Source organism: Mauremys mutica, chromosome 9, assembly GCF_020497125.1.
Source record: "Mauremys mutica isolate MM-2020 ecotype Southern chromosome 9, ASM2049712v1, whole genome shotgun sequence".
Classification (NCBI taxonomy): Eukaryota; Metazoa; Chordata; order Testudines; family Geoemydidae; genus Mauremys; species Mauremys mutica.
This window is the reverse complement of record NC_059080.1, coordinates 62,866,641-62,890,869: the sequence shown is the minus strand read 5'-3', so window position 1 is coordinate 62,890,869 and position 24,229 is coordinate 62,866,641. Positions and strand designations below refer to the sequence as shown.

General features: G+C 40.7%; 1 protein-coding gene across 3 annotated transcripts in view; it reads left to right on the top strand.

Moving 5' to 3' along the window:
- The window catches only part of PER2 (period circadian regulator 2), a 71,320-nt gene that overhangs the window by 8,058 nt on the left and 39,033 nt on the right, over positions 1 to 24,229 (top strand). For all 3 annotated transcript variants that reach the window (XM_045030655.1, XM_045030654.1, XM_045030656.1), the window contains 9 exons: positions 2,437 to 2,537; positions 3,952 to 4,430; positions 5,353 to 5,415; positions 6,362 to 6,516; positions 9,237 to 9,358; positions 12,243 to 12,444; positions 12,558 to 12,609; positions 21,491 to 21,630; positions 23,982 to 24,060. In XM_045030655.1, coding sequence (XP_044886590.1) covers positions 4,174 to 4,430; positions 5,353 to 5,415; positions 6,362 to 6,516; positions 9,237 to 9,358; positions 12,243 to 12,444; positions 12,558 to 12,609; positions 21,491 to 21,630; positions 23,982 to 24,060 — 1,070 coding nt within the window. In that variant the 5' untranslated portion in view covers positions 2,437 to 2,537; positions 3,952 to 4,173. The remainder of the gene's footprint in view (positions 1 to 2,436; positions 2,538 to 3,951; positions 4,431 to 5,352; positions 5,416 to 6,361; positions 6,517 to 9,236; positions 9,359 to 12,242; positions 12,445 to 12,557; positions 12,610 to 21,490; positions 21,631 to 23,981; positions 24,061 to 24,229) is intronic.

The following is a 24,229-nucleotide window of genomic DNA, read 5'->3' as shown; positions in this document are numbered from 1 at the left end:
TGAAACCAAATTTTGAAGTAAAATAACTTGCATGCCATTTATAATAAACAGAAAAAAGATCTCATAAGAAAAACAAGGCTAATTTTGCTTCCTTGTTAACCTTCTTCGAAACATAGGAAATGATGTATACTGTATCTCTGACATCCATTGCTATTGGTCTGTTGGTCATCTTGTTCATAAACCGCCTTGTTAGGTTGGTAGAAAATATTGCTCTTCAGAGCCACAGTTCAGACTCATGGGGTTTTGTGCACTTGTTCTGACAGGCAGATAGAAGGCAGGGAAATATTCAAGTAGAGAGTGACATAAGCAGCATCCCTGGGATTTCATTTTTTCAAGCACATTTAGCTTAAGTTCTAGATTTTGTTACCACACGCAGATATCTCTAATGTGAGTTAAGTGGTGCTTTAAGCTTGAGTTTAGCTGGCTAGTCGGGGGTGGGGATGGGTTGAAGCTTGAGTGAAGCTAGTGCTCAAATTAGTAATGCAGTGGCAATACAACAACTCAAGTTGCATCAGTGTTAAGCCAATCACTCTGTGCTGATAATGAAATCACACTATGTAATTCCAATATTGTTGTGCAGTGTAGTCACACTTCATGTGGTAACTTAAGTATAGTAACTTAAGATATCTGTTATAGTGAAAACAAGCCCTCTGGTAGACTTCTTTAGTTACTGGTTTGCTTCCTACCTTCTACTGTCTTGGAAGGACTTGTGTAAAATAAATAGTGATGGAATGATTTTCCATAAGAGGAACTCAGGTTGGTTTGTTCTTCGAGACCCAAAGACATGACTATAGATAAGTCTGACTTACCCTCTCAGTAGCTGACCTGACTTTAGACCAGAAGTAAGCTGCCCTGTAACAGAGCTTTTGAGGTAAATGCCTCTGCCAGTTCTTTAGATTTCATCTCCTCCTCCCAATATGGTTTCCATGTTAAGGTTGGAGGCCTACAAAAGATCTCTTTACACTTTGGGAGCCTTGAAATGCATTTTTTCCTATACTTGAAGGGTGTGATTAGGTACCTAACTCACATTGATTTCATTGGGGGCTAGATGGCTAAATACCTTTGTGAATCCCATTCAAAGTTTTTAAGTTGGCTTATCCTGGCTGCTGTGGTTCTTGATTTCCAGCCCCATGTATGCCAATACTAAACTGGTGTCTACATGAGGTTGTTATACAAAAAGGCTTTTCCTTTTAGACTTTTTTTCTCTGCAACTTCTCAGACAAGTCCTTACTTAGACCGTCCTGTAAGTTTTTTTTTTTTTGTCTTTTAACTACCATAGTTCATAAAGGGACTTTGCCTCCTTTGTACCTTGGAAACCAAGCCCAAATTCCAGAACATCCGTAACCAAAGAGGACTTGTGTTATTTCTCAGAAATCTTAATTAAATTATTATACACTAGTTTTTTCAAAGGACATTTCTGGACATTGTGGGAAAGGTCTTAAAAATGGATCCCATGGAAGCTGCGCATGTCACTAAACCAATTCCTTTTTTTTTGGTTTGTTTTTGTTGTTGAATGACCCAAGTAAACAAATAAAATTGGCCATAATGAATCTAACATAAGGTTGTAAAATGATCTTGTGGCCAGGTCTTATTGGCTGAGACATACAGGGCAAAACTATTACTAATAATTATTGCTTTAGGCAAATTGCTGTAAAAAATTAAATTTTGATTTTCTAGCACAGTGCAGCTTTAGATGTCATGAACCTAAATGCTGGAAGGACAAATGGTATAGTGAATTAGGTGGGCATTATGTATTGGACCTTTCCTAGATCTGGTGCTTGGTTTCTATATAGGCACCTACTTACTTAGAGAATGTCCGTTCACTAGAGGTGAATTGTCTAGTCTTTTTGATCCTAGGTAACTGAGAGAAGATTTTATTATATGTCATTTTTAAATGCTACTGGGAGCTTCCTCTAGGGGCAAACTTCAATGTGATTGAGATCTTGAACAGATTTTTTTTCTTTAGTAGCTTCTAGCCAAAAGCCCATCAGTCTGAAATGAAGGAAGAGAAATTCCCCTATCCTGTAACACTTTTCTCGCCAAACTATAGACCAATGCAGAGCTCCTCTTTTTCCTTTTCTTGTGTGTTCCAGTTTAAGTAACTTTAGGGAGACACAAGTAGCTGCTTATTTTGGCTCAGGAAAAACTGCTGAAGTAAACTGTAGTTCAGAATTTGTGCTACTATAACAACTCTCCACCTATTGATCTGTCTGTATATGAATGAACAGCTTTGAGCCTATCAGCTCAGTCATGATTGGTGGATCTGAATTGCATAAATTCACTATGCTGGTAGAAAAATACTGCCTCATGTTACTTGCAAAAAGTTGTTCGGGTTTCCAGCAAATATTCTAATTGTAAGAAAATATTTATAGTTATCAGTAGTGACTGGTAAAATAAATGCCCCCTAAAAACAGTTCCTCTTCCAACTGAAAACAGATCTCTTGTGCACATCTTTGGCTGAATGAGAAGAAGAGTGATATTTGCTTCTGTGAACTCGAAATAAATGTAAAATGTCTGGAAAACCAAATATTAGGAGGGTAAGAAAATAGTTTCAATTGTTTTTCTGGGGGAAAATAGTAGGAGAATTTTTAAAATATCTAAGTTAAAACTACCTGACTGTTGTAGGTTTGTTCTTTTTCTTTTGCATGTTAAAAAGCAAGGCACTAGTAGTAGTACTGGCAAAACTTACACTTTTTCATTCTTTTGTACTCAATCTGAAAACTGTCAGATTGGAAATGCAAACAGATGGTAGTGTTATGTTTTAATGGGAAAAAATACCAAACACTGAATTGCTCATATTTTAGGTAAGAATAAAAATAATTTGCATTGTCTAGTATTACATTAATGTTGTTCAGAGCATATTAATCCTGGAAATGTGCAAATGACCTGTAAGCCTATTCTTCTGGAACAAGTGTTGCTGTCTGTGGATCAGGGAAATCTAATTTCCTGAACTTGTTTTGCCTATGTGTTTTTCTGGTGTTTAGTTTGCTACTTAAGGATGACTATTTGGTGCTTTTTACCTTTTGATGGCAAGTCCTTAATATGTTTATTATTGCTTTAATACTGTTGATGTCATTTTTTTAAAATTTGATAACTGCTTTAACAGCAGCTCTTTTTCTTTCCTTAGAGGTATAATTTCCCAAGCACTACTTGACATTTTTGGTTGTACTTAATGTTAAAAGGTCAATTTAAAGAACTCATTTCCATCTGGATTTTTTTTTTTACTTTTGTCACTTAGGATTATTGTAACTGAGAGAAATGAAAGAATTCTTTTTGTCTAGGTTGTCCTCAAAATGCACTAGATCCATAGTCAATTCACTGTTTCCACTGGATAGTCCATCTCCTCTGTTTGTCGGTCTCTCGTGCAGCAACAGAGGAAAGAATTTTTTTAAATAGGAAAATGAGATTGTATACACCCTAAAAGCAGCCTTTGAAACGAACTATTTTCTAGTTCATTGTGTTAGTTTAAGTCTTCAGCAGAAATAGTAAGATAGAAAAACAACCTGTCATATACTCTTGATTTTTGCATATTTGTATACAGTCCCAGCCAGTAAAGATGACAGAAATTATATAGACTAAGAAATGAGCAATATTGAAATTTTTGAAAAGGCTGTCTTCTAATAAGAAAATCACTATATTTCATCTTCCTTTCCCCTGTGAATTTTATGCCAAAATGAATATTCGTTTTATAACCTTGTTATTAGCCTTGAATTAAATATGGAAATGTATTGATGAAACATTTCGGAAATGTTTAAATGTGTCAGCTTCTGGGATAAAATATTAATAATGAAACTCTTGAAATTAAAACTTAACATTAGAGCTACTTCATTATTTCAGTTTTGATTGCCCAATAAGAGAACTTTAATATTGAGCAAACTGAAAAAAATTGATTTAAAATAAATTGTTTCAGCATTGTTTACTTTTCTCCCCCTCTTCCCCTCCTCCCCATAGGATTCTGGATTCACACTTCAAGACTGGCAATCTTGTATGCAGAGCACAAACGTGAATATGGCTTGACTAATTCTTGGTCTGCGCAAATATTGCTAATGAGTGTTCAGTGGACTGTATTAAGATTGGGGGTTCTACTCTAGCACTGAGGAGCAGAACCCACAACAGCTTGAAATCAGTGGAAATATTTCTCAGCAGTCAGACTCATCAAAGCAGCAATACAAAATGAATGGATATTCTGAACTTGCAAACAACCATAGCCAAATGATTGCTGAGGAGACTGATGGTCAAACCAAGCCTGAACGACATCCAGATACTCTTCAGGAGGACATTGAGATGAGCAGTGGCTCAAGCGGTAATGACTTCAGTGGAAATGATATGAATGAAAATTACTCTACTGGCCATGATTCTCATGGCAATGAATCTGATGAAAATGGGAAAGATACAGCAATGCTCATGGAGTCTTTAGATTGTCATAAAAGGTAATATGTTGATTTTTTCCACTCATGTTTTTCTTAAGATTCTTAAAACCTAACCTACTTTCATGTTAATACATGCAATGTAATCTGTGTTGGGCTGTGTTCCTATGCTTAGTGCTTTTTCCATTCCATGCTAATTTATTATTTATTCATTCATTACTGGCTCATTCCATAATAGGCAGGTAGTAGTTTGCATACTACATAGTTACTTCTACTTGAAGAGAATAATGCGATGGTGAAATACTTTTGAAAGTAGAGCCATATGAGAACATACAAGTAGAAAAATATAGTAAAAATGCTACTGGAAGTGCAGCAAAGAAGTTTATCTTCATATTTTCTGCTAAAGCAAATAGATCAGTGAGGTAAGGCTTTTAACTGCTTGTTTTCAACACCTCAGAATCTCCATATCTTATTGCTTAAAAACAGTGCAGTCTGGTTTAAATTAAAATGTTCAAATTGTGACTTCAGAACAATTTAAAATCAGAATCAGAATGTGTCTTTTCTATGAATAAATCTTGTTTATCAAGTTGAAGCATTAACAATATCTTGTGCCTTTCTTTTTAAATCCTGAGAGTATTATTTTAGGAGAGTAGGGAAGAAAACCATGAAGTGGTGATATACATCACACCTTTGTATGGCTGTCCGTTAATGACACAACTGCTGGACGCTCTACCATTATTAGTCTACTATATAGTGATTGATTTAGTGGACACACCGATCTAACGTAGAATTACATCTTTTTAAGCATATGTAACATTTACACACAAACTAGTTTGGCTGAAGCTGCTCAGTTGGCATTATCACCAGTTTCATTGGTATAAAGTTGAGCTGTTAGTTTCAAGTAACAAACAGAAAATGGAGATGTTAAAGCTAAACACAACTTGTATTTGACTTATTAACATCACTGAGGTTGTTGTTCTTTCAGCTCGAATGTATTTAGCCTGATGATTGCAGACTCTGAACATAATCCATCTACCAGTGGATGCAGGTAAATAAAAAATAGACTATTGTGCATTTTAAAATAAGTTTTAAAGCAATGATGAGATAATGCTCTTTGAGGTTATTATTGTGAACAAAAATGAATTAACTATTTAAAATTTGGTAAATCTAGTTCAGGGTCTCTCACCCAGTGGTTGACCCAAAAATAGGTTGCAAGAATATGTCAAAGGTCACATGGGAGGCCCTGGCTCAGGGTAGGGTTCTCCACCTGGGGGAGTTGGAAGACTTGGGGGTGGAGCCTGTGCAGCACTCACTTCACAGTGGTGGCTCCAGTCCCACAAGGCTGGCTGGGTTTAGTTCCCTGCCCTGGGCGTTTGTGACCTAGTGCATGTGGTTTCAGCGCTGCTCAGGTTTGGCCCCACTGCCACTCCGTTATGAGGGGGGGTGGCTGGCTGGGCCAAATTTGGGTGAGTATTGCTGCGACCCCATATGCCAGGTTGCAACTCCATTCACACAAATTTGGCCCCGTCAGCCCATCCTTCAGGTGGACCTGGCCAAACCTGAGCGGAGCTGTGACTCTGGAGGTTGCAACGCCCAAAGCCTGGAGAGTAGCTCAGCCAGTCCCCTGTGACATGAGCCACCTCAAAGGTACTTGCAGTGTACTTATTACATTAATGTGTGTATCAGATGTCGTGGGCAAAAAATATTTAGTAAGACAGGTGTTTTTTCACTAAAGCTATTTTACTGGTTTGTGACAGGCCATCAAGTTTACAAATGGGTCATTAGCCCAAAAAGGTTGAGAACCCCATATGTAGCTAATGTAGAAATTATTGCAAATCCTAAAGTGACTTTGAAACTAAATGCTTCCAAAATTATACTAAATAAATTTGTAGAACTAGTCTAATGATGTGATAAATGTCAAAAGGCTTTGGTTTTCTGGAAGGTATGGTATCAGTTTAAATATCAGTGTAACTTTTTTTGTTTTAATTTTATAGCAGTGAGCAATCCACTAAAGCCAAAACACAGAAGGAATTGCGGAAAACATTGCAGGAGCTGAAAGCAAGCCTTCCTCCTGAAAAAAGACTCAAAGGAAAATCTAGTGTGCTGGCAACATTGAAATATGCACTTAAAAGCATTAAACAAGTTAAAGGTAATGTAGCCGAAGAAATATCGTAAATTAAGATTGAATAAAAGCAAGCTTCAGAACTAGAATCCGAATGTGGATCTCTTTTTATAAAGTCAAGTTCATAATAAATGAAAGATCATAAAACTAATGTAGTTGTAGCATTTTTGTAATTTGGGTTTGTGACTCTTCCAAAAAAAAAAAAAAAAAAAGGCAGGGGGGCAGGGTAAGCATTTACAGTAACTTTTTAAGATATTAAAAAAAACAAAACAAAACCCTAGTAAAATATAGGGTGAGACTCGATTTTATTTAAAAATACATTTTTGGTATTTAGTTAGCCATTCACTTACAAATTGTAAGTGATATTGACTATAGACAATATTCAGCAATGCCTTCTATCCAATGATTGCCAAGTACTTCATAGACTATAATGAACTAAGCTACACAACACCCTTATGACCTACATAAACTTACCTTTCATCTATAACCTGGGGATGTCTACACTATGGGGTTATTCCGATTTTACATAAACCGTTTTCTTAAAACAGATTGTATAAAGTCGAGTGCACGCGGCCACACTAAGCACATTAATTCAGCGGTGTGCGTCCATGTACCGAGGCTAGTGTCGATTTCTGGAGCATTGCACTGTGGGTAGCTATCCCGTAGCTATCCCATAGTTCCCGCAGTCTCCCTGCCCATTGGAATTCTTGGTTGAGATCCCAATGCAAAAACAGTGTCGCGGGTGATTCTGGGTAAATGTCATCACTCAATCCTTCCTCCGGGAAAGCAACGGCAGACAATCATTTCGCGCCCTTTTTCCCTGGATTGCCCTGGCAGACGCCATAGCATGGCAATCATGGAGCCCGTCTTGCCTTTTGTCACTGTCACCATATGTGTACTGGCTGCTGCTGACAGATGCGGTACTGCACTGCTACACAGCAGCATTCATTTGCCTTTGCAAGATAGCAGAGACAGTTACCAGTCATATTGCACCATCTGCCATGCCATTGTAAATTGGCGATGAGATGACGGTTATCAGTCGTTCTGTACCGTCTGCTGCTATCATGGGTGCTCCTGGCTGGCCTCGCTGAGGTTGGCTGGGGGCGCATAGGCAAAAATGGGAATGACTCCCTCGGTCACTTCCTTCCTATGTTTTGTCTAAAAATAGTCAGTCCAGCCTAGAATATGGGGCAAGTGTACTAGAGAACCAGAGAGCACAGCTGCTCCGTGTCAGAGCCCCAGAGATCCCGCAGAAATGATGAGCTGCATGCCATTCTAGGGGGTGCCCCTGCAACAACCCCACCCATTGCTTCCCTCCTCCCCCAACCCTCCTGGGCTACCGTGGCAGTGTCCCCCCATTTGTGTGATGAAGTAATAAAGAATGCAGGAATAAGAAACACTGACTTTTTAGTGAGATAAAATGAGGGGGAGGAAGCCTCCAGCTGCTATGATAGTCCAGGCAGTACAGAATCTTTTCTTTAGACATGACGGGGGGGGGCTGATGGAGCTCAGCCCCCAGTGGCTATGATGAGGACGGTTACCAGCCGTTCTGTACCATCTGCTGGGAATGACCAGGAGTCATTCCTATTTTTACGCAGGCACCCCCGGCCAACCTCACCGAGGCCAGCCAGGAGCACTCACGGGCTGATGATAACAGATACCAGTCCTTCTGTACTGTACCGTCTGCCACCGGGGAGAGGATGCTGCTGTTTAGCGCTCCAGCACCCCGTCTACCAGCAGCATGCAGTAGACATAGGGTGACATTGAAAAAAGGCAAGAAACGATTTTTTTCCCTTTTCATTTGGGGGGGGGAAGGGTGTAAATTGACGACATACACCCTGAAACACCCGGGAAAATGGTTTTGACCCTTCAGGCACTTGGAGCCCAGCCAGGAATGCAAATGCTTTTCGGAGACTGCGGGGACTGTGGGATAGCTGGAGTCCTCAGTCCCCCCCTCCCTCCCTCCATGAGCGTCCATTTGATTCTTTGGCTTTCCGTTACGCTTCTCACGCAGCACTGTGCTGAGTTCCTGCTGTGGCCTCTGTCTATCATAGCCTGGAGATTTTTTCAAATGCTTTGTCATTTCGTCTTCTGTAACGGAGCTCTGATACAACAGATTTGTCTCCCCATACAGCGATCAGATCCAGTATCTCCTGTACGGTCCATGCTGGAGCTCTTTTTGGATTTGGGACTGCATCGCCACCTGTGCTGATCAGAGCTCCACGCTGGGCAAACAGGAAATGAAATTTAAAAGTTCGTGGGGCTTTTCCTGTCTACCTGGCCAGTGCATCCGAGTTCAGATGGCTTTCCAGAGCGGTCACAATGGTGCACTGTGGGATAGCTCCCGGAGGCCAATACCGTCGATTTGCGGCCACACTAACCCTAATCCGACATGGCAATACCGATTTCAGCGCTACTCCTCTCGTCGGGGAGGAGTACAGAAACCGGTTTAAAGAGCCCTTTATATCGATATAAAGGGCCTCATTGTGTGGACGGGTGCAGGGTTAAATCTGTATAACGCTGCTAAATTCGGTTTAAACACGTTGTGTAGACCAGGCCGAAGAAACTGAAACAGGAAGAAGTTAAATGCTTTTTTCGTGGTGGAAGTGGGAATAGAACTTAGATACCATGTCCTGTACTTAACCACAAGCTCATGCTTTCTATCCAGTCAGTGTTAACAGGCTCGATGTTAACTAGTCACATTTTGAAATGTGAATATAAAAAACTGGCTTTATATTCTTATGTAGCCAATGAAGAATATTACCAGTTACTGATGATTAACGAAAGCCATCCTTCTGGTCTTGATGTGTCGTCCTATACGGTGGAGGAAGTTGAGAACATTACTTCAGAATACATCATGAAAAATGCAGTGAGTATGCTGACCCATTACTGCAGTGTGTATGTAATTGGTGGGTGTGGTTGGAATTCTTAACTGTAACCTTTCTTTAAAAAAACAAAACAAAAAAAATTGGTCATAATGGATTAATGCCTTGTTGCCAGCAGCTTTGATAGTTTTGTTGCTGGTATTGGACACTGCATTCTGAAGAATGTGCCCCGTGATGGGAAATAATTGATCATGCTGGATATTGCAACTATACACTTTTTCCCATATGCTATATAAGTAAAACAACTGAAAAGAATGCAAAATTCTTAATCCCAAATAATGGGCTATCTGACCCTGACTGCTACTTTATCATCTGTTGCAAAGCATCCACTCCAGAAATGAGGGATTTTGATCCTGGCAAATACTTATGAATCTGATCATTAAATTATCTTGGGCAGAAGTTCACTCTGGAGCTTACAGTATGGTGGTAAATACTAAACTGCTTTGGCTTATGTGTAGAGAAGTAGTGCCTCACAGTCTAGGGAGCTAATGTATCTGGTGAGAATGCACCTAGGTTATCATGTTCAGTTTTGGACACTTTCAGTACAGGAAAGTTGACTACAAATTGTAGAAAATTCAAATAAGAATTTAGGAGGACAGAATTAAAATAGTGACTCTTCAAACAGACTAGGGCCTGGTCTACACTACAGTGTTAGGTCAATGTAAGGCAGCTTACGTCGACCCGATTATATCAGTGTATACACTACAGCCTTGCCCACCGAGGTTTGTGCCTTACTACACTGACATAATAATTCCACCTCCACAAGAGTCATGGGGCTTATGTCGGTGTAGTTATGGGTTACTTACATCTATTGGCTGTCATTGTCAATTTCATGGCTCTGCTTCCCTGCCAGGAACAGGGCAGCTGCACAGAACACCACTCATGGATCTCTCCGCCAGGAACCTGGTTGCCCTTGCAGGCTCTCGGCTCCCCCCGCTAGAAGCCTAGCGGCCCCCTCTGGGCTCTCAGCTCCCCACTGGGAGCACGGCTGCCTCTAGAGTGGAGCCCTGCACCCAGAGTCCTGGTCACACTGCTACTGTTAACTTGGTGAAAGCTCCTGGTGAGGATGCACACCACCGACAGAAGACAAATAGTGTGGATGGACATGAAGCACTGCAGTAATTACTATAGTGGCTGTAAGATGACATAACATAGGTTGTCTTAAGTTTATAGTGTAGATATATCCTGGGAGTTCCCCCTAGTATTTGGACTACTTCATGGGCTTGGGAGCACCTGTTAATATCGGGGCAGATGTCATCATCCCTCCCCTAGTTGTCTTGCAGAATCTGGGATAAAGGAGGTGCATGACTGAGTTGAGACTCCCAGCAAGTCCTTCACTGGGGATAAACCAGGGAGATGCTGGGTTGGCAGGAAAGGGAGGAAACCCCCTTCCTCAGAAAACCCTAGGAAAGAAATGGAGAAGCTAGGGAAAGTGCATCCCCTACCCGTTCCAAAGAAGCTGAGGGGGAGGCGGTCAGCCTGGAGGGACCACCCCACTGTAATAACCAAAAAGAGTAGGGGTAAGAGGCAGCGACGGTTTGAAGGGATTGCACTCTTCTGTAGGAGAGAATTAGGAATGAGAGGCAGCGGGGGAGCTGAAAAAAAAAAAGTTCTTTGCTCTCAAGAACTGAGTTCAGGGAAAGGTATGTGCTGGAGAGGCAGCAGGAATGCTCTGGTCTAACCCCTTTTGAGAAGGCAATACACTGTGGAGGGCTGGCATTTACCTTCAGCTTCTTTCCACAGAGCACAACAGGGGGCTTTGACCTCTCTTTATGTGGGCCTTCATAGTCCATGCAGGTGGCAGCTGACTACTCTGGGTTTGTGAGGGTCTCTCAGCAATGAGGGAGAATAAATGTTCTTTAAGTTCATGTTTTAAGGCATAAGCTATCCACTACGTGATGGGGTTTAGAGGAAGAAACTTCCCTTATGCATCAGTGATTCCATAATTGTCTACTACAGGATTCTTCACCGCCTTCTGAAGTATTTCAGTTGGCTATTATCAGGATACTGATCTAGATATCCCTTTTGGTCTGATCAGGAAAGGCTAGTTCTGTGTTCCTATGAATAGTTAAAGGGGTATAAATAGCAGTATTCAGATAGGATGGTATTAAGGGGAAAAAACTTAGGCTGAATATCGAACGTTCATTCACACTGAGATCTGTTAGACTGTAGAGTTTTCCAACAGCAGAGATCAAACTTCTGTTTCTCAAATTGTATAAAACAGAACTGGACAAAGGTATTGATGCATATGCTGCATAGAATCTGTATTTCAACAAGATAGACATCACTAGGCCACCTAATAGATTTCCATTTATTAACTTTTGTGTTAACCGCTTGTCCATAAATTAGTGTACTAAATTACTAAGCCTGGGCATGTTCATTTTGGCTGTAGATGAATGTACTGATTTGTGTCATCTTTAAGGCACTTGAATAATTTAATTTTATAAATGCAAAATATGCCTGTGATATTAACATTTTATGAAGAGGGAGACTGTAGTGACCAAGTCCAGCTGTCTTTGTATCCAAAGTAACTTCTGCATTATGATAGAGTCAAGTCCATGTACAGTAGTAAGATTTTACAACCAACTGCTTAAACTACATCAAAATCCGTATTAAAACCATCACCTACTTCAGGAAGTGTTTATATCAGCTACATGTACTTTTCAGGCAGTTAAAAGAATTTGTCTTGAGACTTGATGTACATTTGGTTTAATCATTTCATATTAGTTGAAAATAGACTAGATGAATAATACTTAACATCAGATTAGTCTGAACTTCCAAATACCATTTTTAAACCACTGTATTATCAAAGAAGAAGATGAAAAATTTTCTCTTGTCTAAAATGTTTGAGATTTTGTTATTGCTTAGGACATGTTTGCTGTAGCTGTTTCCCTGATTACTGGGAAAATCTTGTACATCTCTGATCAAGCTGCCTCTATTCTACGCTGTAAAAGGGATTTATTTAAAAATGCCAAATTTGTGGAGTTCTTGGCACCTCAGGATGTCAGTGTTTTCTACAGCTCTACTACCCCTTACAGATTGCCATCATGGAGTATTTGTAATGGAGTTGGTAAGTACTCTCAGCATTGAATACATCTCTGTTTTTCAGTAACAACCATTTTGGAATACAAAACTTGAAACTGTTTATTGCAACTTGTTATGAAATCCATTTAATATTTTTAGAGTCTTCCACACAAGACTGCATGGAGGAGAAATCATTCTTCTGTCGCATCAGGTAAGACCAAATATTAAAATTAGACTTGAAGTATTGACCATGCATGTCAAAAAGTACTCAGTGGATTCTTAATTCACTGTCCCTTTTTCCTGATATGAAAACAAGGTGAATCATATGCATGGCCTCTGGTTATCTAACATACACCATAGAGATTGTTATAGAAAGTAACTGCAAAGCAGATTCAGGAAACTGCATCTCAGTTGTTAATGCAGTGTAGCTGTCTATCCCAGGATATTAGAGACAAGGGGGGGGGCTGAGGGAATATCTTTTATTGGACAAGCTTTTGTCTCTCTCACCAACAGAAGTTGGTCCAATAAAAGATATTCCCTCACCCTCCTCATGTCTTAGTTATTAATCAGTTTGGAATTTGACCTTTGCACTTAAGTACAAGTAAAACTGATCCTGTTAAGCTTTGGAGGAAGGGTTTCATCATTTCATTTAATTCAGTGGATACTTGTACATTCCACTCAGTCCATCTCTGTTCAGTCTTTCCTTTGATCATGATGAAGGGCAATTCAACGCTAATGAATTTATTACATTAGTATCTTAAGAACCTCATTTGTGATTGTTACTTGTCTATATGGTACCTGAGGATCATCCCTACACCAGAGAGTTTAGTCTTGATGATAGCAGGCCACAGGCAGATGAAACAGAAATGAAGTGGGTGTGGGATAAAAGGATAAGACATCAATAAGCCAAACAGAGCTTAGAAGCCCCAACTCCTTGACAAATCGCTAGTTCTTCCATTCCCATGTACATGAAATACAGCAGTTCAGGACACTCCTATTTCTTTTCAGGCTTTTCTCCTCAGTTTTTTAAGTAGTGAGCTCCTTCCATTTTTTCTACTTTTTGGGCACTCATTTAGAGGACAGGTTATTCCACAGGGACTACTCTCTTTGCTGCTCCCTTCATGCTTCCTACCTCCTTGCCCCTCTCTTACCTCCTCTTCCCCTCCCCCCCCCCCAAAAAAAAACAGGCAAGGAAGCACAAAGCCAAACATATTTCATTTCTGCTGAATACCTGCAGCCTGTTGCAGAAGAAGAATTGTGCCAGCTGTGTGTCTGGCATGGGAAGCCCTGTTCTGCCAGGGCAAGGAGCATTCGTGATGCAACATATCATGGTCTCTATCTAAATGAAAGCTGGCATCCAGGGCAGAAGCCTCGTGCTAGCTCTGATCTATTCAGTCTAGACCATAACTACCTTAAAACTCTTGACGTCTTTGGAAGAGACTGCAGTCAGTTAAAGATGCCAGGATTCCAGTAGTGTATTTGACTTTGTGAAATGGGTCCTTTTGTACCTGGGAAAAGAATTAGGCATTCTGCCATTACCTGTCCATGGGGAAAACAGCCCTCTGTCGAGGGCTGAAATTTCCAGAGGTGATTAGGGGTGTTAGCAGCACAGCTTCCATTGACGCTTAGAAAAATTGTGTGGTCACATCCCCTAATCACCTTTGAAAATCTTCAACCCAGGCCTTTAAGAGGACTAGACTCTTTCCTTCAGATTGGGCTCCCCAGACATAGGACAGAGCACACTTCCTCTTTAAAAGCGCAAAGTGAATGTTTCTTTCATGAGCCGAAATGGAAAAGGAGCTGAGTAAAAGCCCCAGGAAGCCAGCAAAAATCTAAGATACCTTAAACAGGTAAGTGTCACAAAAAGAAATTTTAAGAGGCCTCATGTCTCCTTGTTTCCCAAGGAATGGAGAACTATTGCTGTTGGAGGGCAAAGAATTTGACTATGACCAACAGGAAAGAGCTTTTCTGGATCCTGACCTCCTTAGTTGAAACATTAGAGTTGTGTGTTTCAGACTTTGCTTTCCTCAAGGAAATGCAGCATTGTGAATTTTATTCCAGCTCTTGAAGATAGTTCTCATGCAGGGGAAATAAAATGAGACCCTCAGAATCCATTATACATTTTCTATAAGATGGCTTCTCACTCTAAGATCTAGTTATCAAAACATCGAAGTTTCAGATTTAGGAGGGGTTCTGAAGCTGAGCGTGTCGTCTTCATTAATCTCAGACACTCATGTCCAGTGGTTTCCCCAGGAACTGAAATTAGGGGGGGTGTTGGAATTTACAGGGGGGTGTCAGAACCAATGAGATATATAAAAGAGATATGAATAAAGTAAATGTTTTGTTAGGATAATGCAAATTTAACATAGGAATAATGCAAGTTACACCAAAACACATAACAGGTCTAGATTTCTAAAAAAATATACATTTAAAAAAAAAGTATTTAAATTGACTTGAAAAGTAAGCCATCATGGGGTAAGAGGAAAGTCCTCTCATGGATCAGTAACTGGTTAAAAGATGGGAAACAAAGGGTAGGAATAAATTATCAGTTTTCAGAATGGAGAGAGATAAATAGTGGTATCCCTGAGGGGCCGGTACTGGGACCAGCGGTGTTCAACATATTCATAAATGATCTGGAAAAATGGGTAAACAGTGAGGTGGCAAAATTTGCAGATGATACAAAACTATTTAAGATAGTTAGTCCCAGGCAGACTGCGAAGAATTACAGAGGGATCTCATAAAACTGGGTGACTGGGCAACAAAAATGGCAGATGAAATTTAATGTTGATAAATGCAAAGTAATGTACATTGGAAAACAATCTCAACTATGCTTACAAAATGAAGGAGTCTGAATTAGCTGTTAACACTGAAGAAAGATCTTGCAGTCATTGTGGATAGTTCTCTGAAAACATCCACTCAGTGTGCAGCGACAGTCAGTGATTCCCAACATTCTGTTTGCTTTTTTAAAAAGAACAGGAGCACTTGTGGCACCTTAGAGACTAACAAATTTATTTGAGCATAAGCTTTCATGGGCTACAGTCCACTTCATTGGATGTAGCCCACGAAAACTTATGCTCTTTTTGCAATACAGACTAACACGGCTGCTACTCTGAAATCTTTGCTTTTTTAAGAAAGGGATAGATAAGAAGACAGAAAATATCATATTGCCTCTATATAAATCCATGGCACATGTACACCTTGAATACTGTGTGCAGCTCTGGTTACCCCATCCCAAAAAAGACATACTGGAAATGCAAAAGGTACAGAGATGGGCAACTAAAATGATTAGGGGTATGAAACAGGAGAAGAAATTAAAATGACTGGGAATTTTCAGCTTAGAAAAGAGACGACTAAGGGAGGATATGCTAGAGGTCTATAAAATCTTGACTGGTGTGAAGAAAGTGAATAAAGTAAATGTTTTGTTAGGATAATGCAAATTTAACATAAGGAAAATGCAAGTTACACCAAAACACATAACAGATCTAGATTTCTAAAAATATATATATAATTTAAAAAAATGTATTTAATTTAAATTGACTTTTGAAAAGTAAGTCATCATGGGGTAAGAGGGAAGGTCCTCTCATGGATCAGTAACTGGTTAAAAGATGGGAAACAAAGGGTAGGAATAAAGTATCAGTTTTCAGAATGGAGAGAGATAAAGAGTGGTATCCTTGAGGGGTCAATACTGGTACCAGTCCTATTCAACATATTCATCTGGAAAAATGGGTAAACAGTGAGGTGGCAAAATTTGCAGATGATACAAAACTATTCAAGATAGTTAAGTCCCAGGCAGACTGCGAAGAGCTACAAAGGGATCTCACAAAGGGTAGGTCTATACTTACCCGCTGGGTCGACGCGTAGAGTTCGACTTCTCGGAGTTCGAACTATCGCGTCTAATCTAGACGCGATAGTTCGAACTCCGAACGCGCTCCCGTCGACTCCGGAACTCCACCACCGCGAACGGCGGTGGCGGAGTCGACGGGGGAGCCGCGGACTTCGATCCCGCGGCGTCTGGACGGGTGAGTAGTTCGAACTAAGGTAGTTCGAGTTCAGCTACGCGTACCTTAGTTCGACCCCCCCCCCCCCCCAGTGTAGCCCAGGCCAAAACTGGGTGACTGGGCAACAAAATGGCAAATTAAATTCAGTGTTGATAAATGCAAAGTAATGCACATTGGAAAATAATCTCAACTATACATACAAAATGATGGCATCTGAATTAGCTGTTAACACTCAAGGAAGAGATCTTGGAGTCATTGTGGATAGATCTCTGAAAACATCCATTCCATGTGCAGCAACAGTCACAAAAGCAAACAATATTGGGAATCATTAAGAAAGGGATAGATAATAAGACAGAAAATATCATATTGCCTCTATATAAATCCATGGTACGTGCACACCTTGAATACTGTGTGCAGATCTGGTCACCCATCCTAAAAAATATATATTGGAATTGGAAAAGGTACAGAGATGGGCAACTAAAATGATGAGGGGTATGTAACAGGAGGAGAGATTAAAGTGACTGGGAATTTTCAGCTTAGAAAAGAGACGACTAAGGGCGGATATGATAGAGGTCTATAAAATCTTGACTGGTGCGAAGAAAGTGAATAAGGAAATTTTATTTAATCCTTCACATAACACAAGAACTAGCAGTCACCCAATAAAATTAATAGGCATTAGGTTTTAAAAAAACAAAAGGAAGTACTTCTTCACTCAGTATAAAGTCAACCCAGGGAACTCTTTGCCAGGGGATGCTGTGAAGACCAAAACTATAACAGGATTTTAAAAAGAACTAGATAAATTCCTGGAGAACAGGTCCATCTGTGGCTATTAGCCAGGATGAGAGGGATGCAACACCATGCTCTGAGTGTCCCTAGCCTGTTTGCCAGAAGCTGGGAATGGGCAACAGGGGATGGATCACTTGATGATTCCCTGTTCTATTCATTCCCTCTGAAGCACCTGGCCTTGACCACTGTTGTAAGACAGGACACGGGGCTATATGGACCATGGGTCTGACCCAGTATGACCATTCTTATGTAAAAATTAATTATAATAAAAATGTTTAGTACAGAAACTCCCCAACATAATGACCTCCCAAGCTAGCAACAATGTGAGATAACAACCTTGGCAAATAATGCATTTTAAAAACCTTGGCCTACTGGGAAACATATTTATATAAGTTTCCATTCCCAGTCACAAATCTAGCATTCTGGAGCAAAGTGACTAAAATATAATCCAACAAACAAATGTTTATTTAACATGCCCCTCACTTTTCCCTCCACCGCACTCCACTCACCGGTGTTGTCCTTGGTCAGTGGAGACTCAGAGTTCAGAGGTGCTTTCATGTGAGTACACCTTCCAGGTGGGGGACAAAAAGGCACAGTTTGCTCTGGCCACGGCTGTTTGTTGTGCCATCGTTCACTCCACCACTCTGTTGCCAATGGGCCTGCACAGTCACCTTCTGCTGTCACCTACCACTGTGACCTCTGCGAGTTGGTCTCTTGAGGTTCCACCAGCTCTCAGTGATTTCAGCTGAGCTCTCAGTGCGGGAACCTCGCTGCTAGTGCAGTCTGGGCTGTCTCTTACACAAAAACACTGTCCCCACAGGAACACTGTCCCCACAACAGGACTAAGCACTTAGACCTGATTCTCAGTGATTTCAGCTGCAGTAGCAGCAAAGAATCCTGTGGCACCTTATAGACTAACAGACGTTTTGCAGCATGAGCTTTCGTGGGTGAATACCCACTTCTTCGGATGCAAGCGATCACTTAACAGAACAAAAGACTATCTATGGAGCCTAATCAGCTCTGTCTTTAAACAGTGGAGAGGGACAGGTCCCCACCCTCTCTCTTGATGCCTTCAGATCATCACAGGCTAAGTACAGTTCTACTGCCCTTTACTCATACAATAAGAACAACATTTCATCCTCCCCTTCCCCCCACATTCAAGTGGTTTGTAACCCAACCCCAGCCAAAATCTATCACTTGGATAACACAGCTCTGTTTGCTGGATACCTAGGTAGATTAGGTGTGAATGTAAATATAATCTGGCCCTGAAGCCTTAGCCCCCAGCTCATCACTAGCTGTCAGGGAGAACTCATTTAGACTTTGCTTACAAATCATCATTTGAAATTATTAGGTTGGCCAACATCACCGAAATGAATGCACTGACATCATAAAAAACAGCTGTATAAGGAAGCAAGGAAGCTAGTCTATGTTCATACTTTTCAAATCTATTATACGTTTTCAGATACACATATTATCATATACTGTCTAAGCTTTTAAAGTGTGTATTAATGTTTCAGTTTAAATTCAGATTTCCAAACAGTCACTAAATTGGTATGTAACTAGCTCACAAAACTGGGGGGGGGGTGTTGGGAAAATTCAGGGGGGGTGTAGGGAAATCACTGCTCATGTCAGTAGATCCTGGAAGGATTGACAAGCTGGCCAAACAACCTAAACACCGTTCCTCCTGTGGAAGCTAAGTCTTGTGCAGTAGGCACTGTCCAGCCTGGCCCTACCCTCCAAGGCCATTTCTCTCTGTAGAGTCCTGATTCCTGTATTGAAATATATTTCTGGTCAAAATCATTTTCATGGAAGAACCATGTAGTATTTATTAACCAACACAACATTGTTCTTAGGAATGTCTCTAGTATTCATTTTTTGGAGTGAATTTCTTTATTATTAATTTTTTTATTATTTAAAATAAAAAAAACTCTTGATCTGTGATTCTCCCACTCATGTTGGAATTCAGTGCATCCATAAAAGAAATTATAGAACATGTGAGCTGTCAAGAGGCTGGTTGTTTTACCTGAAAAGAGCCAGACCCAAATCATCCGAAAATCATATTGTATTTCCTTCTGTCTCATATGGCTGAGGAAAGTTTTCAGTCCTCCACTTCCAGATGTAGCAGATGCTGTATTACTGATCTGTACAAGGCATAAATTGAACTAGTTATAGTAAGGATTCTCTTCCATTCCACCACATAAGTAGCAAGTCTCGAGCAGAGAGATCCTCAATATCCCTTAGAAAGATGTGCAGGAGAGAAATTCTGGCCTCCATTTCTACATGCACTGCAATATTTATTTCAAGGCATCTCTGATACATGCTTCAGCCACAGAGTTGGTCCCAAAATAACTCACCTTGTTAGGTGGCAGGGCAGGGACTCATTCTTTTTGCAGCCTACATTTTTTTCTTTCCCTCACTATTTCACTTTTCTCTGGTGATCATTAATGCTGAGTGACTGGAAAATTTCTTAACAACTAATTTCTTGTCTCCAAAAGCCAACTCTGCTATTCTGTTCCACTCTAGTATATCTATAGTTATTAATCTTCAAATCTGGACACTGTGGGATCCACTGCAAGGCTGGTGGTCAGATTTCTTTGTACCACAATTAACGTTAGCTTTAAGAACTGTTCTCTTGTAAGTTTATTATAACTGTGTAAGAATTCTTCTGGCAGTTGGATTGTTCACCACCACAAAAGTACACACCTGGTCTGCATAAAATGAAAGCAACCCTGTAGTGAGAATTAGTAGAGATGGCATTTAGGGAGGGGAAATTAACAGATAAGAAGTTTTCCATTACTTAAATGTCTTCAAGCACAGAATATAATAAATTTGTATGTTTTTATTTGCCTTAGGGGTTCTTTGAGCCTTTAGAGGGTTCCCCTTTTCTAGCTCTTCTCCTCAAGCATGAGGAATAGAAACTTGGTAACATTGAACATAGCTAGATAGTTCCATATGTCAACTAAAATATTCCCTGAAGAGCTCAGTCATTTTTGTCTCTGATAATACTTCAAAAGTACACAAATAAAACTGTTTTATTATACTATAGCTATGAATTTTAGAAAAACTACTTTGAGTACTAGAGGTTTTGTGGGGATTTTATTAAGTAAAGGTCATATGAGCATACAGCCACTATGTAAATATAAAATTAATTCCTTTTTGAAGGAAAGACCAGGATTAAGGCAAGAGAAGGATTATTAAGTTATTAAAGAGTGACCTTGTTCAAAATGAATGATGTTTACGTGATTTAATGTGAACACCAAATATCAGAGGGGGTAGCTGTGTTAGTCTATATCCACAAAAACAACAAGTAGTCTGGTGACACCTTAAAGACTAACAGATTTATTTGGGCATAAACTTTCATGGGTAAAAAAACAAACAAACAAAAACACTTCTTCAGATGCATGGAGTGAAAATTACAGGTGCAGGCATAAATATACTGACACGTGAAGAGAAGAGAGTTGCCTTACAAGTGGAGAACCAGTGTTAACAAAGCCAATTCAGTCAGGGTGGATGGGTCCACTCCCAATAATTGATGAGGAGGTGTCAATACCAGGAGAGGGAAAATTTGCTTTTGTAGTGAGCCAGACACTCCCAGTCCCTATTCAAGCCCAAATTAATGGTGTTAAATTAGCAAATGAATTGTAGCTCTGCAGTTTCTCTTTGAAGTCTGCTTTTGAAGTTTTTTGGTTTTTTTGTTGTTGTTGAAGGATGGCTGCGTTCCAGTCTCGCTGGACATTGAATAACAGATTTAAGTGTTCGCCTACTGGCTTTTGTATGTTACCATTCCTGATGTCTGATTTGTGTCCATTTATTCTTTTATGTATAGACTGTCCAGTTTGGCCAATGTACATGGCAGAGGGGCATTGCTGGCACATGATGCCGTATGTCACATTAGTAGATGTGCAGGTGAAGGAGCCCCTGATGGTGTTGTTGATGTGGTTGGGTCCTCTGACTGTGTCCTTATGCCCAAATAAATCTGTTAGCCTTTAAGGTGCCAGCGGACTCCTCGTTGTTAATGTGAACACCATTACAAAAAGTAGAATGTTCTGTTTTTTATATAAGATGACAGAATAATTTACTCTCATTACAGTTAATGTTCAAAGGCCCTGGTCAGGATTGGGTCTCCCTCTAGATACTCTCCAAGAAGACCATGGGATGGGATTTTTCTAAGCTCTTAAGGGAGTTGGATGCCCAGCTCTCTTAAGCACTTTTGAAAATTCTGTCCATGAGCTGTTGCACTGAAGACCTCACTGTAGACTAAATTCTGTGCAAAACAAATAATTATTTAGTCTTTCTTTTCATTATTAGTGCAGGAAAAGAACATGAATATATCTTCTACCACCCATTTCGTATGACTCCTTACCTTATCAAAGTACAAGATACTGAGAATGCAGAAGATCAGCTTTGCTGTGTGTTGCTTGCAGAAAAGGTGCACTCTGGCTATGAAGGTAATAACACTAAGATGCAGTGATTTTTAGCTTTAAAAACCAAAAGGTCTGCATTATTAACATAAACATTCAGCTGTTTTATGAAATTGCATGTAATATAATAAGAAAAATGACTGTCTGGTAAGAACTGTCTTGAGCTAACTAGATCAGGGTTGCCACACATCTCTCATGTTATAAACATGAGTATTTAAGGGAGAAGATATTCAAACCACAAATAAGTTTTTCACATCCTTTCGTGAACAGCAATATAGGGCATTCACAGCCAAGTCATGATTATTTTAAAAATATAAATGCAGCAGTTGAGGTAATTGCTGAAGCTCATTTGGAGTCCTTGGGTGGAATCCTGGCCTCACTGAAGTCAAATGGGAGTCTTGCCATTGACTTCATTAGTGTCAGGATTTCATCCTTAATATGTATCCTCAATTGCCTGCAGAGGATTGGGATGGGGAGAGGAAGATGACATCGACATTGTTCTTGAAAAGGAACATAAACAGCAGAGAAAATAATTGCAAATTGAAATATCAGTTTTTCTGATTATGGTTAGGAGAAACACCTTTGGACGCATTTTGCATGAGGATGCTTATTCACACGGGGTGAGATTTGTCTCTTTACAGAGGGACCACAGAACCCTTTGTGCTATGGAATGCCTATAAATGCACAAATGTGCTGGTGCCCAAATAAGGATTTACTTGTACGTTGGGTATGTGTAATCATAAGGCAGGTGTGCACCTGACTGAAAATGTGGGCCTAGATCAGAGGTGGGCAAACTATGGCCCACGGGTCACATCCAGCCCACGGGATCCTCCTGACCAGCCCTTAGCTCCTGGCCCAGGGGGCAGGGGTCCTGGGGGGGGCAGTCAGGAAGGGGAGGGGGAGGTTGAATGGAGTGGCAGGGGGCTGTCAGACAGGGGTTCCAGGGGCAGTCAGGGAGAAGGGGTGGTTGGATCGGGCAGGGATCGGGAAGGGGGGCAGTCAGGTATGAGAGGAGGGGTTAGATGGGACAGCAGGGGGCAGTCGGGCCAGGAAGGGATGGATGGGGCGGGGGGGATGGGGAGGAGTCAGGAATGAGAGGAGGGGTTGGATGGGGCAGTGGGGGGGGGGCAGTCAGGGGACAGGGAGGGATGGATGGGGCAGAGGTCCCGGGGCGGGGGGGAGGGGAGACAGTCAGGAGACAGAGAACAGGAGGGGTTGGATGGGGCAGGAGTCCTGCGGGGGGCCATCAGGGGGCGAGAAGCAGGGGGGTAGGATAGGGGGCAGGGACTGGGCCATGCCTGGCTGTTTGGGGAGGCACAGCCTCCCCTAACCGGCCCTCCATACAATTTTGGAAACTCGATGTGGCCCTCAGTCCAAAAACTTTGCCCGCCCCTGGCCTAGATGTTTTTTCTGAAATACTAGTATGGCAAAACACACAATGAATCCTGATAGTGTTGCCATAACTTCAGTCACATACTTCTAATTTTAATCACAATGGTCTTAAAAGCAACATCAGAACTGCAATGTGTAACTGTTAAGCTTGAGTCAAGTCATAAACCATCTTGAAATGAAAATAGTCTTCTTGGGTAGATGTTTTCTATAGGCATGTTATGAATCTGATTCTGCTTGTAAGAGCCATTCTGCTCGAAACAAATTACACTAGCATCAAAGGTTAGATCCTGGTCCCTGCTGCATCTGCATTGTACCAGCACGCCAACACAAACCAGCTGGTATAGTCAGATACTTGAAGATTTCCCAGTGTAGAAGGATCTCTGGGTGTGATGTAACGTTAGAGTATCTGGCTTTATGCTCCCTCTTGTAGTCCCTAGTATATCAGGCTTTTTGGGTCCACTGCCAGAGTGCAGCTGCAGTCTGGCAGTTCCCAGATGCCACAGTGGTCCCTTCAGGTGATTGCAAGTGGGTGAAAGTAATACTAGCTTTGAGGCTATCCTCACTTGTGTTGGAAGCCAAACCAGACCCAGGATCAGGCCGTGGCATATTAAAGCAGTGTACATCATCTTTAGTCTCGCTACCCTCTTGGGTCCTCTGTGAGGTGAAGCTCAGCCACACCCAAGGAGTGAACCCCAGATATCAAGAAACAAAACAATTTTGATTTTGTATCCAATACTTTCATCTTGGAGATAAAATATTACTATAAATTGTAATATATAGGTGATCAGGACTGCACTCTGTTGTCATTAGGAGGGTACAAGTGGATGTGAGCAAGTTAGTAACATTGAAAACTGCTGTCTGTTGGGTTAAAACTTATTCCATGTTGACAGAAGGATCCAGGTACTCTAAAACAATGTATGCATATGAAAAGTGCTGTCAAGCTATTTTTCCCTTTTTTTTTTCCCTCTCTCTCTCTCTCCTTTTAGCACCCAGAATTCCTCCTGACAAGAGAATTTTTACAACTACGCACACACCAAGTTGTTTGTTCCAGGATATAGATGAAAGGTGAATAACTGAAACTACTATTTTTTGGGAAGGGCAGTTTTTATTTATATGTCCTCCACAAAATATCCAATAGCTACACAGCAGTTTTAGCACCAACTTCCACATTTTAGGAAACAAGCCGATATCTCTCATTACTGTCAAATATATTATGTATGTATGTATTTTGTCA